This window comes from Chelon labrosus (assembly GCF_963514085.1).
Source record: "Chelon labrosus genome assembly, chromosome: 12".
Lineage (NCBI taxonomy): Eukaryota > Metazoa > Chordata > Actinopteri > Mugiliformes > Mugilidae > Chelon > Chelon labrosus.
In genome coordinates, this window is record NC_140345.1 from 22,188,341 (window position 1) to 22,203,210 (window position 14,870).

A 14,870-nucleotide genomic window follows, 5' to 3' on the forward strand; every position below is an offset into this window, starting at 1 on the left:
GTTCCAACTATATTGAAGTGCAACGTGAACTTGCTGGAATGCCTCTTCAACACATTAGAAACAACATGCAAAGCAATATTAAAGTGATCTACTTTAGCTGTCAGTTTGCAGTAAAGACTCTAAATTGCACATTGGTTCAACTCAGTTCTTTGCTGCACAGCCAAGAAATTGTGCCTCATTGCCTTTTCATAAAGACGGAGACTATTGCGCCAAACACACTTAAAATGAGTTACACTGTAAAGAAGGAGATGCAGAAGGAGGAGGTGAGCGTAACAGAAGCAGTGTGCTCACCTTGTCCACAAATCTCTTCTCTTGGCTGTCCCCGACGGCCGGCACGGCCCAGCTTGCTCAGCTCCTGATGCCAGCTGGGCGTCAGCCAGGGCGAGGCAGGGGTCAGCCGAAGGAGTGGCCATCTGAGAATCTACCTTGGTTGGACACGGGCTGAGCAAAGAGATCCCCCGCACACTCACACACACACACACACACACACACACACACACACACACCACCCTGAAAAACAGTATCCATCCTTACACCCCCACCTCTTTCCCCTTTCAAGACATCAAACATGCACACGCAGCTTTACTCAGATGTAAAAAGTCTCGAGTCTCATTTTTGACTCCAGCCAACCCAGAAGGGTCTGTGGCCAATCAGTCTTCTTCCAGTTTCCAAAGGAGAAAAAAAAAAAAAACAATAACCATTTCAGGTTTAATGCACATATGTCATGCTAGGAGAATTGGAGGACCAGATGGCCACGATACTGTGGCAGGTGCCTCAACAAATGTTTGCGGTTGCCCGTGCTGCTATTTATATCGTGGTGAAACACAGACATGCAAATATTTGCAAGAGGACAGCGGGCCCTTTTTGTTGGGAGTCAAAGTGATCACCAAAATAAACAGATGGGATTAAACCTTTTGGGCATCAGACACCTGAACTTTGGCATTCCCTTAGTTCATCTAAAGAAACTTATTGGGAAAACAGCTAAAATGAAGGTGTAACCATTTCAGTTTTGGGGTTTACATTTGGCCAGTTCAGCTCAGCTTTAATACAGTTTAATTATAATCAACAGTTCATTAAGGAAGTGTCCAGACTCCTGCTTTTTAGTTGCGGAGCATTTTCTACCCTTTGGCCCCAGCTGAACTGAGCGTACGCCCCAAACTTCAGCACAAATACCAAGAAAAACTTTTAAAGTCTTGAACAGCGACAGCCCGCGTGAGCCCCGGCTCAGTCAGGTTTCTCTCGGTAAACAAGGCATTTTCCAACTCGACACCCAAGTCCATTATAAAGTCAGGGTGTCGTCAAGGAAGGAGGGGCGAGTCGAAATGAGGGAGAGAGACAAACGGAGCACCCAGATGCAGATTAGGCTGCAGAAGATGAGGGTGTAAAAGGGATTTAATGGTAGGATGGATTAGAGAAATCCTTGTAACAATGTTAAATAATTATGGTTCCAGCCGAGATCAAAGCGCCATTGATTGAACCCCTCAAGCCTTCAGCACACGGAGTCTTGGAAAGCAAAGATTGGTAAACTAGTGCTCAGACCACTCCGGCTGCTCCAGTTAAATTGGATTGGAAATATTAGGATATAGATGAATCCTTCAGGAGGCTTTCGCAAAGCTTTTGTCACCGGAAATGTAGCTTGGGAACGGTATGAAAGGTTTGATAGTGTACTGTCTCGACAGAATCATAAGACGGGGGTGTCGCAGCTGTCTCCACTGATACCTAAGCGTTTTAAGTAGACTTATAGACACACTTGACTGTTATATCAGCAAACTGAAAACTTTCAGCGCAGGCTTTTCATTCAAGGTTTTATTTTTCTCCCCCTCCCCCTCCCCCCTCCTCCCTCCTTCGTCTTGTAATCAAGAAATTTGGACGTGCATCATGGCAATTCTCCCGCAGAAAAGGACGGTTTTTATCTCGCTCCTCCAGGGCTTTATTCAAAGTCTTCTGACAAGTCTCACAAAACATGAATGACACCGAGATTGCTGATACCGATGATGAAAGTCCATCATCAGCTTCCCCGCGAGTTCGCCGCCGTGAGTGATGTAAAATTAAATTGCAATCAAAGTGCTGTGTGTAAACACTGTTCGCCTTTTTCCAAATACATTTATTCCTTAAGAGATTGTTGATGAAGGATTTTTATACTGTATGCATCACCTGTGTACAGAGAAGACACCCTCCCCCAGCCGCCGCACGCGCTCACAAATGCACAATGTGTGATTATGATGATGAAATATGCAACAAGAGATTAGACAAATCACTGTACTCCTATGCTGCATTGGCTTGATGCAAATTTAGTCACTGATCCGCTATACTAAGAGGCTTTATGCAGGAACTTCATGGTTGTTAGTTATATAATCTAAAATAGGGCAAAATGCAATCACTGTTCTTATCATCTGAGGAAGATGTCACTATATTCAGTTATAGTTTTGTGTGGAATACGTGGGATGTGGCACGCTGAGAGCGCCTTAATAAGATAATTCACTTCCAGCCATTTTGTCCACTTTTCAACCAAATCTGTGTCCTCTTACAATGCCATCTTTTCATTTTGCTGTTATTACTATTTCACTCAAACAAGGCCAAAGAATTCCATTTTTTTCTTTTTTTTATATAAAAAGAAAAAAACAAAAAAGCCGTCGCTAAATATGACTGTCTTAAAGCTCGGTTGGTGGTGGTGTTTCTGCCCCCGGGGACTTGACACCCATCGCGTCTTTCTTTAGCTCTCTGAATATGTTTGTTCTGCAATGCTTACCCTCCCAGGCGCTGTAGCTGCACACGTTTTTCTAAGAGGTATCATTGTAATTGGTTGAATATTTGATGTGTGTATTTAGCATTAACATGGAGACACTTGTGCAAGCTGCGCTAGGGGGATATAATACTGGGTAAACTCTGGATTGCTCAACTGAAACTTACTCGCGTGTGGAATTCTTCATTTTCTTTTGGCCTTTTTTAAATAAAACCGTCGTTTGAGCGACTTTGGTTTGTGGTTGTTTTTCATGCATAAATTTGCTTTTTTGGCGGAATCCGACGCTTCAGATGGAACTTAGTTTCATATGCAGTTTTACTTTCATTCAGTTTAGTGAATAATTTGGCCATAGGAATGCACTCAGTCCCAACCAAGCTGTAGCTCACCCCAAAACCCCAACCCCCTACTCTCCCCTCTACTCTCTCCCACCCTCGTGCACACCCTTCATACTGATACGTATTGATATCAGAGCAATTCCCCTGCCCGTGAAGGCCTCCCATTGGTGCCGAACAGCTGGGCCCAGCTTGGCCCACCGGTCACGCCGATTTCCACCATCCTTTTTTTTTTTTGTATGTTTAGCAGGGGGTGGGGCTCGCTTGTCAAGTGAATTAAAATAGCAAATAATGCTAATAATAATCATAGTGAAAAGTTAATAAAAAATGGCATGTTCCTCCCCGATTGTGCGAGTGTTGTGGTATTCAATTATGCAATTTTCATTGGCATATTAATCATCTTTTCAACAAACAAGCCGCCGTTAATTAAAGCAAAGCATGGATAAAGACGTGTTGCCGGATCATCACTCCGTTTATCACCGCGCGCAGACCCGCAGTTAAGTAAATTCAGGCTGTGAGATGAATTTCAATGGTCTCCCTGTTTCTTCCCTCCGCGTGTTTGTGTGTGGTTAACCATTTATTGGTGCTCATTGTGTTGGAGGTGGGTTTAGTGACGTTTCGTGTCATCTGTGTTTGTGGGAATTCTTTTTCTTTTTTTTGAAGACCATCATGTAACCACCAGTTGTGAATGAGTTTAATTGTTTAATACAGACCTTCAGTTCAGATGGCAGGATTTTCTTTTTATGTCTTCCTCCTTTTTCTCTACAGGTTTGAATGTAAAATTCCCTTTGATTATGTCTACCACTGTGCAGATTAGTCAGCCTGACTCAAGGTGAATACATTTAGGTTTCTCAGTTCCTCTTCCTTGCAGTGTAGAGGAGGCCAGCTGAGCTATATGGCCATGTCTGTGCCCATTCTTCTTGTCTCTTTTTCTCTGGCTTTTTTTTTTTCTTTTGTGCCACGTCTGTGCCTTGCTCGTTGGCGAGAGTGGATGGAGATTATTCAGGATCTGGTAAGATATGAGCGCCTCTCTAATCATAGCTCACTGCCTCTGCTGTCATTCAGTCGCAAAATAGAAGTGAGCAAAACGTCTTGGTGATGGGAGCAGCCAGACAGCCATGCAAGTACTTGAGTTCCGCCGGCGGAAAAAGGAACTCGAGGCATCTGTAGACATGTCGCTTGTCCCTGTCCCTCATTGTGGAGCAACTTTATCAGCGCCAGCCGCTCACCCTCTTGCTAAACTGGAGGGCCAGTCGCCTCTTAACTTAAACATAAGATCTTTGTGGTTTGAAGCACTCGGCTGCTCTGCGCCCAGTGTGGATCTGAAAGGCAAACACGACTCCAGTGTCGCCGTCACCCATCACAAAATCACACCTCGAAAAAAAAAAAAAAACTTGTTTGTGCTGTGTTAGCTCGAATCTAAATGCACTCAAACAGACTGTTGCACTGGAGCAAGATCCCCCACCACCGCCGCCGCCGCCGCCGCCACCACCACCATCCCATCGAAAGAAAAAAGAGAGATGATGGAGAAAGAAAGAGGGAGGGAGGAAGACGGAGAGTGGGAGAGAGATAGAGATGGAGAAAGAGGAGGAGGAGTGAGTGAAGGAGAGAGACGGGGAGAGAAAAGTCAAAAACCTCCACATAACAATGCCGGAGAAAAATCAGAACATTTTCCACCGAAAGATGGGCCATTTCCAAATCCTTGTGCCCTATCAGACAAATTAAAGTAAATCAAGCATGAAATGAAGCAGAAGAGCCCGGAGATAAGGCTCCTTTAAGTCGTTTACAGATTAGGACAGAGAGAGAGAGAGAGAGAGTGAGAGAGAGAGGGAGAGAGGTGCATCTGGTCTCTGGCAGTGAAGGAGGCTAGTTTCTCATTTCACAATAGCAGCCTGTGTATAGGATTACTCTCCCCTGTCACCGACATGAGGAGCAGTGGGGGAATAGACGTCCACAAAATGTGTCTAAATATGTCCCCTCAGAAATGTTTCAAACCAAAGACCTCTCAGCGTCGGCCAGATGTGACACGCGATAAGCCAACGTGTAACACGCAGCCAGCCACTCGCCCGCTGTACCGTTCTGATTTGTTTGTTATTTTAGTCGCCTCTTCACCTTTTCTTTTGCTCAAGTGGCTTCATCACTGCGCGGCTTAAAAATTCAAATGAATTCAGCATTGGCTGAGCACAGCCACGTGATTGTACGGCTGTCAGCTCCTATGCGCATGTTAAGCACGCCTTTAGCTCAGGTTTGGGGGAGGCGTGGAGATGAGGAGGAGGAGGTGGAGGAGGTGGAGGAGGAGGTGGGTGGGGGGGGGCATTGTACAAATGATATTCTCAAAATGTGATTTTGTTTTAATGTTGCATCGCTGTGTAAACTGGGTTGCTTAATATGTACGTCGTACTTCTATTTTCTGTTTTACATCAACAGATTAATTGCTGTTTTATTTTAGCACTCGCAAATAATCAAAACATAATTATGGAGCTAGTTGCTCATGGAGGAATGATATTTTACACTGCGCACACGCAAACGCGCACACCCCCCACCTCATTCATGCATGCACGCACGCAAATGCAAACAGGAACTAAACAACCCACCGACCCCCACCCCCTCTCCACTCTCCCTCTCTCTCACACGCGCTCTTACTTATCCACACAAACGCAGCGCACCCACACAAGGCGAGGGTGCGCTGCTCTTTGATGCCGCCCGTCGAGCCCTCGCCGGATTTTGTTTCACTCCTTCCGTGTATCTTTTCTGGGAGTGATGAGAGGTGGGCTCGGCTCCCGCGCTCAGCCCGCTCCGAGAGAGACGAAAGCTGGCCCCCGTCGCCGGGTAGCTGCTCTCCAAAGCCGCGACCTTGACCTTCCCGGCCCAAGTCTTAGGTTTAGCTCCTTTATCACACTATCTCCAGGCATTTAAAAATACTCCTGAAACTCAATGATTTAACCCGCTTTTACGCTGTTCACATCAAAACTGGATGAAAAAAAAGCTTAATCCATCTTATCTGTTGACTGTCAAACTGCTCTGGCTAAAACCTACTCACAAAAGACAACTAGGTCACCCAGGAAAAAAACAGAATTCCCCGTTACCCAGGGGAAGTTGCAGCCTGGTAATTGACTTGGGAGGAGATTCAGGAGTACTTTAAAAATAGTCTCCTCCTGAATTAACTGCAGAATATCAAGACGGCAGCAATGTTTACTTGTGTTCCTTGCTAAAAAAAAAAAAAAAAAAGTTGATATTTCATAGCACTGTCATAATTTTTTGACCAATCTCCACCTGTATTTGCTGTAAAATATAACTCTGCACAATTTATGATTAGACTGAAGTGAAAAAATAGCAACTTCTCTTTGCAGCTTATGTCTTGTTATCCATCTGTCTCAAATACATGCATTCCCCGTGCACATGCCATCAATTATTCATTCATCCTGACGCGCTCAGGTAGAGTAATGTCCTTTTGATGGTTCTGAAATTTTAAAGAAAAGCATTTAAAACGATCAGATTCCCGCAGGAGTGGTGTGTGTCCTCTAGATGTTGTCGCCGATATGGGGCGATATCTCCGTGTGAGGACAGTCATTCTTTAAGTTTTGCTGTCTCCCTTTACATGCTATCAATAGAAAATTGCAGCGCTCCCCCAAAGATGGATGTCTCTGAGATCGCTGTCGCCCGGCCTGTTTCTAACTTTGCCGGGCTTTCGACGAGGCAGAGTGCTTGACAGGAGGCATATTTCAATTTGTTCAATGACACGAAACAGCAGTCGCCGGGTTGATAATGTACTGCGGGGCTGAAATTTGTTGTTTGTGAGCGTGCGTGGGAATGCGGCTTTGCTGTATTAAACGCTCTCTTTATTGAAATACTCATCACCATGACCTGATCCTGATTTTTATTGGATCAACTTGGAATTTGGTCCATTTGGTCCAGGTAAGCATAGAGACTGGAACCAAGAGGAAACAGGTAGACTGATGCTTTACCATATTAACACCTCTACTTACAAACAAACTGCCGCAAACTGGTTAGGTATTCCCCTGTTTCATGTCGTTATGCTAAGCTAAGCTAACTGGTTGCTAGCTATAACTATACAGCAACAATGCGAATAATCAAATTTTATATGGTGTCAAATAATCGCCACCTTTTATTCATCTAGCAAAACCATAATGTTTAACTTATTTAATATCCACAGCACATGTTCTAAGAAGCAAATTTTGGCACCGATCCCAATGCGTCCTATAAAGCTTCTCATTTGGAGATAAGGTTTCAAAATAAACAATGCTTTATGGGCATTGTCGCATTGTTCAACCACAAAAGACTAGGAGTCTTCCATCCAAATGACCTCCTCAACCTCCCACGACCACCCCCCAACCCCCCTGCTCAGCCTGCGAGGACTGTCACAGCTAAAGTGCCCTAATCCCTTTGGCTTGTTTAACTCTTTCCCCCCCGAGCTACCCACCGCCTGAAAGCAAGCCTGACCCGAGGGGGGACAAATCTCCCTCCCGAGTCTCCCCTCCCGTTCCTTCTCCCCGACGCTCCCCCTTTCCTCCAAACTCATGCAGTTGCCTGGAAACTTCCTCTCCAGCAAACGGTCTCCCCGGTTCTGCCTGCTAAGGGGCCAAACGTAGCCACGTCTAGGCGGGGTTAGTGGGTGGTAGAGAGTGAGGAGGGGAAAATGGGGTGGCGCTGCTGCTGCTGCTGCTGGTGGTGGTGGGGGTCCCTTCAGTGTATTAAAACTAGCTCCTTTTTCAAAGATAATAGTGTGGGCTGGGGGTTATAAATGATGCATTTTGCTCACCAGGACCTGATAATAGCAGTTTGGGTAGGAGGGGGGAGAAAGTTCATCGCTCTCTTATCAAAGCTCTGTGACATTTCTCCTTCAGCTGTAAAATTTCATATCACATATCTGCTTTAAAGATGTGGCACCTTTTGTTGAACCGATACAGAACATTCCATTTCACCCCATATGCCTCTCTCATGGTATATTAATTTATAGCCCATTTGCTGGCTCTATAACACGGCCTATCAGCGGAGATGACTGGGTTTCAGTAGGACATCTTTGAATTGCCACGCACAGGTTATTGAACTTTGAGCAGTAGCCATTTATTTGCTTTGATTCAAAGGCGCTGCGTGATATCAAGAGGGATCGTCCGCTGTGGGAGGCTCAAGCACATTTTCCCTCTTGTCTCTCCTCTGTCGTTCTTTGTTTTCCTCCAGGATCCACTCTTGCCGCTAATATAATCGCGATAACTGGTTAAAGGTGAAGTAAACCGTTAGCCGGGTCGGTGGTCGTTGGAGTACTTCTCACAGTGCCGCCGCGGGCAGTTTCTTTCTTTACCTCGGAGTTTGTTCTTAGAGGACCAGTTAGAGAAGTTGAGAGTAGCTCGAGCGGATCCACCGCTTTAACAAATGTTCATCTGCAGTGGCGAGTAGATGATGTCATTTGTCATCTCTGACCATTAGCAGAGACCTCACTGCGGGCCAGAAATTACATTAAGAAAATTCAGATCTGCACCCTCATGTGCAGAACAGAAACATTCGAAATGGAATCTATCAGTAAATTTTATAGTACTATGGAGAAGACTACATGAAGGTGCAGTTCTAAATCAAATGTTGAACATGTTTAAGTCACAAAAAAGACTAAATTAAATCTCTATTGCGTGTTCAAATCCAATTTCATTTTGATCTTTGAAAAAAAAAGTTGCGAAATGTGACCAAGCAAAGAAAATTATATGCAAAGTACATGCACGGGTGTATATATCGTATAGCTGCAGACCCAGAATTTATTAACTCCTGCAAACATTACGTAGCTTTAATACAGATCTGTAACAAGCTAATATAGACACAGTATATGTGATACTGTCACTGAGCAGGATAAGATGATTCTCCCAACATAATGGGAAATGAGAGGGGAAAATTGCACGCTCAAGGATTTCTGAAAGTGTTTCATTATATCCAATAACATTATTCAAAAGTAGAAAAGAGAGGTGGCTCACCTCTCTGTCCGTCAATGGCCCACACCCATTTATTCTTTAGATCATAGCAGACTGGCATCCTGCCACCGAGAAACTCATTAGCAGTCAGTCGCATGCCACGGAAAGCAGAGAGAGGCGACCGGCCCTATTTCTTTGCGCCATAACAGAAAAGAAAGGCAGGACGCACATGCACACGTTAAAAAAAAACAACAACAACAACCAAAAAAAACAAAAAACAGATGCCAGCGTGGAGCATCTCGGGTGGTATCTGAGGAGGATCTCTCCACACAAAGGGACATTCATTGGTCTGCCAAGTATCTGTGGAGTGCAGGAACAGACCCTAGAGTCTAGCGACAGATGATGATCTTATCGAGGGAGGGGCGGGAGAGTAGGTGGTAGGGGGTAGGGGGTAGGTGGTGGTTTGTAGGGGGTGGGGTGCTGGTAGAGGGTGAAGGTGGTGGAGAGGTTTTGGTTGGGATTCAGAGGAGGGGGTACATCTCATGAGCCACATCATGAGCGCGTGTTTTGCCAAGTGTGTGGCATTTGAGAATTGGATGATGAGGAACGCTGAGGAGAGGACACAGGCGGTGGGTTTGTCAAATCTCCTAATAGCCCATCATGAGCTTTCCTCTTGGTTCAGTCTGGTGTTTAACGGGTTAAACACTGTGACTTCTGTATTTGTTCTAAATGTATTTGGAATGAGCGTCGGTAATAGAGTTGGTGTTCGGGGCCTTGTAAAGGACTGAATTAACACTGCGACATAAAGACTTATTTGCAGTCATCGTTACAAAAATTGTCAGTAGCTCCGTCGATGAAAGAACACATCTGTCAGTATTTTTTTTTTTTTTTTTTCATTCGGAAACTTGGAAATGCTCGTAGACAACACAGAGACAGTCCATGAAGGGAACTCATTATTCATCCACGGGTGTTTTTGTGGAGATCTTCCACTAGTATCTGCAACAGATGTGACAAGCCATCTGTGAGCCAAGGTCCTCAGGCAACATTTGGTGTTAGATGCACACAACTGGCACCTAAACATGGCCGACCGCAAGCCGCGCAAATTGAATAGTACCCTCTTTACCCACCCCTCCCTCCCTCTCGCACCTACACTGTCCGCTACACCTTTTTACTCCAGTCATCCCACCCAGAAGAGAAGGAAAAAGGAGACAGGAATCAGTTGTTGGCTGGGGATGGCTTGAGCTGTGTGTCAAGCGGGGCTAAACAGGAACTTGCATCCAAGCGGTTAAAGGCCGTGGGTCTTATCTGAGGACAAACAGAATGCATCAAGCGGTGGCTGTTGCTCTCAGTGATGACGACCAGCTGTGCACCAATGTTTAATTATTTCTCTGTAATGAGCTTACCCACCTTCCACTGCAGCACCAGGAAGGCAGCGTGCAGCAGCAGGAAGAGGGGAGTAGGACAGAGGATGCAGAGGGAGGGAAATAATGAGATAACACAGTCACAGATTATCGTATCTTTTAGGAGTATTCCAAAAATGAACAAATGTCTCCTAACTATAAATAAATATTTAGACCGTGCGATTCAAAGATTTTGGATCTGCATATAACACAGGCCTGCACTGACACGGGTTTTTTTTTATTATGGGTGACATTTAGTTTTTTATTGTTACGGGAGTGACCACCATCGATGAGTATATGACCAGCAAGGTGTCATTTGTAGCGGGTGGTAACACTAGCCCGATGTTTTGATCGTGTTTATGCATGCAAAGCAGCACATAAGCGCGCATTTCCATACCGGCACAACAGACGGGCACAATAGCTTGCCGCAGATACACAGTTGATATTTACAGAGTAGAACGGGGCTGAATAGGTCATTATACCACATACGCATCAGAAAGTTCACTGATCACTTCAGCCCATGCGGCGTGAACCGAATGCCCTGAATACCTCTTAGCCACACGCATTAACAAACAGGTTAAAAGACACAGTGTTAACAACACATGTAGGGTGTGTTTGCATAATAATGCTGTACATAATGATTATTTGCTCGGCTAGAATTACACATGTGGCAGGCTGGCTTCACGCAGACTCCTTGGGTCGGAATATCCCAGAGCAATAACGGTGTCCTTTGGTTAACACCTGAAAATCAGTCCAGTCAGATTTAAAGAAGCTCTCTAACATGACTCCTTCCTGATAAAAAAAAAAAAAAGTGTTTTATCTGAGTTAGCTGAAATTCCTGCGTCCAGAAAGTTTATAAAACCAGATAGAATTTGTCGTTCCAAATGTCTGAATCATAAAACTTCCTCCAAAAAAGACTTCTCAGCGTTGTCAAGGCAACCGGACGGAAATGTACGGTTGGAAGCTGCATACTTTTCCTTTTGCCACACACTCGCACACTCGCACACTCACAAGGGAAACATCCTCCTCTGTAAACTATGTCACAGGCTGCCATGAGGTTTATCATAACTATTTGATTAATCACCATCCCGAAAAAGTACACTGAATCTAAGAGATAAGATAGCTGAGGGTGTCGGGGAGGTGAGCACCGGTAGTACTAACAGTGCTATCCGGCTCCGCTCTTAATTAACTGGAGCTCTGCGCAGCACTAACAAGGGGCCTGCCTTCCCGGAACAACAGAAATAGGCCTGCCACTAGCTGCTCTCGCCAGCCAGTGAGCCTGCACTGTCTCACAGAGATTATCTCAACACAAGACACCTTTCAAGTAAGGTTAGCGCGCCCTGTGTCTGAGGAACACCATCAGATGGATGCTCGCTTGATTTGCTTATCCATTTTGAAAACCGCTCGGCTTTAACCTTCACTGTTTACCGCGGGACTTTGACGCAATAGTAAGGCCGCACTCGTAGGTTTTGGGGGGGGCAAAGGACAATGAATGAGTGTCACTGTGATTTGATTTGCCGCCGTGTGGAGCGCCGCGGCTGACTGCTTTGGGTTCTGTTGTGTTTTCAGGAGAGCTGGATGCGTTCCTCAAAGATGGCGAGCGTCGGATCCACAGCCGGCAGCAGCTCCCTGTGGGGACAACATGGGGACCTTTTGAGGGGAAGATCGAGATGGGCACTGAGAATACTGCACTGGTACGTTCTTGTCTTGGTCCAGCACTGCCATAAAGCTTGCACCGACAGAAGTGTGACTTGGGAAGTTATTTAAAAGATGTCAGCAAAACAAATTGATTCATGGACATGCATTACGTCCACAATCTTAGCAGACAACAACCAGTCATCCCTGACCTTTAAAATCAACACAAAGATAACTGGAAGGTCTTAACAAATAAAGAACTGTATTGTAGTTACATGTTTCACTTTAAACCTCAAATCCCAAATTCCTTCTGATCTGCTAATTAAGGCAGAGTATAATAATAATTAAGACTTGATGAAATAAAAATTAGTCTCTTTGAAACTAAGCTTTGGTCCAATATTTCAAAAGTAAACAAAACAAGAGTAGTAAATTCAAGATGGGATCAGATGTGAGACAAATATTTGCAGCTACATGCGGCGACGCGAGTCAGTTTAGCTAAACCAGACAACAAATAACAGCACCAAGATCATGCATCTCGCTCAGATGTACCCGACGGAATCTCTATGCCATCCGGTTTATGCAGTCTGCCATCATCTAACAGCGCATGAGCGTACAACATGGCAAGCATGCATCGATGCAGGACCCCCGTCTTCAGTCTTAAAGCTAAACAAATGTGTTTGCCTGTAGTGGCACGATATTCATATTATCCATATAAGAGTTTTGTATTGAGGGTAACAGCAAAGTTTGCACGGTGCGTTGGAAAGTATCCCGTGAGGCATACTGTATTATGTATGAGCGTTTCAACTAAAGTAAGAAGGTAAGTGGTTAGACATTCTACTGTTGGGTCCATAGCTAACTGAAAAGACAAAGGAAGTCAATTGCCCGATAGCTGGCAACACAAATAGCATTCTCAATTACAACTTTTTACCCTTTCATCAAACGAGATTCATTTGCACCATCAGCTATTAATGTTTGTGAATTATTATTATTGCATGTTTGAGGTAAAAGTTTATTATTTAATTGTCAGGATGATTAAGCTCAGATCACTATATACGCCCAAGCTTTACCTTTGGCACCCACGTCGACATGATTACTGAAAAATCCTACATCTAAACATCATATCAATGGCAACTCCCTCCACATTCAAACCTATTGAGGTGACTCTCTTGGGACCCAGCAGGCCCCCAATGTGAGCCTTTGAAGCGCATCTGTTTTAACCATTTAATCTGCATATTTCATTACAGAACATTTTAATTGGTGGATTTGGAGCTCAGTCCAGGCTTCAATTAAATGAAGTCACAATTCATTATTTTTGATGTTACCCCGCGCACTGCAGCTTTATATCTCTTGTCTCAAAGATCCCAGCAGAGGCTTGTGTTGACCTGCTGCTCCGGTGGAGTGACAAGCCCTCCATGGGTTTGATATTCCATTCTGCATTCGGATTAATTAAGAAATTTCTATTAAACTCATAGCCAGTCTCACATTCATCCTGTTAAGAAACATAAGGAATAGTCCAGGAGGATTTCGGACTCAAAGGCCAGTCCTCCCGTTCTCCCAGATTCCTTAAACGCATAACTTTATTAAATCATTTTCAGAGCAGTTTGGACTGTTTTCTAAGCTCCCCTCGTGGTTTTGAAGTCGTCAGTAGCTTTAAATAACTCAGGCCGTATTATAGCCATGAAATATGGCTTCTCTCAGGGTAAAGCTAGTTATCCTTGGGCGGAAAAGTGATTTGACAGAGCAACACCTCAAGTTGCCTTCCAAAGTAACACACTCCATATATTTCACGAGCAGTCGCTGCATGAATTTCCCCCGAAAGGCATCCAAAACCAACCTTCAGCTGTCCCCCGAATGACCCTCAGACTCACCAAGTGATGTCAAATAAACCGGCTCCTCGAATTGTTTGCTGCTTGAGTGTTTTCACTAGACGCAAACTTTCCGGGTTCGTCACACCACCCGCTAAAAAGAAAAAATAGATGCATGAACTGATTGTTGCTCCTGGCGAGAGTGATAAGTTCTTAACTAACTGCCCTCCGAGGAATTCATCGCTGCTTTCCGGATCCTCCTCAGGTTTTCTTTTCTTTTTTTTTTTTTTTAAGTGAGCAGGTGCTGGTCATCACCTGTAATAGGCTGTGGAGGGGTTACAGAATATGCCAAACCTCCCTCGCAATTAAAAGCAGAGGAAGAAGCTCTGGCATATTGCCTTTAAGGATCTCATGTGTGTCTATTCTCATGGGAGCCTTTTCAATGCCTTGCCGCTTGCCCTCTTCCTCTCCTAAGTTTCATCTCTCAAACGGGGTACTGGCTGTTAGCAGCTTCTCACTATCTCTCATTAAAGGCTAGGTCAACCCAACTGGCGTGTTTTGTTTTACTGAGCCTCCTTTTAGGGTTCAGTGTAACTTTTTCCTTTGTTTCTTAGACACTCAATGAACCAGAAACTCTTTTTTTTTTGTATTTTGTATTTCGTGCACCACGAGGGAATCATCTCATTTACACTAGCATACTTTTAGTTCTTCTTATTTACTTTTTAAAATCAAGCCTTTACTCACTGCTGTCTTGTTAGACACACAGCCTTTAGCAAGATCCCCAAAATGCAGTGCCGCATTTATCTCAGTTATTTCAGTGGGAGGTTGAGGGAGTTGTGCAAACCTTCAAACACTGACACATCAAGACAGGAACAAACTGCGATGCCTCACCTGGAGTGGGGAATAACAAATGTGAGTGTGAGGAGAGGGAGGAAGAAAAAAAAAAAAAACGGTTAGTTATGGTGCATGTCAGGGCGGCCAGTGCTGCAGAGCAGGGTCAGAAGGCGGTAGAAAGCGTTTGAGGTAGAAATAAAGGCTCA

At 44.6% G+C, this 14,870-nt stretch overlaps 1 protein-coding gene across 1 annotated transcript in view; it reads left to right on the top strand.

Annotated features, from left to right (window-relative positions):
• The window catches only part of zfpm2a (zinc finger protein, FOG family member 2a), a gene marked incomplete at its 3' end in the record, with an annotated part of 114,506 nt that overhangs the window by 41,378 nt on the left and 58,258 nt on the right, over window positions 1–14,870 (top strand). Inside the window, exon 4 of the mRNA XM_084557570.1 lies at window positions 11,960–12,084. Within this exon, the coding sequence (XP_084413696.1) occupies window positions 11,960–12,084 (125 nt within the window). The remainder of the gene's footprint in view (window positions 1–11,959; window positions 12,085–14,870) is intronic.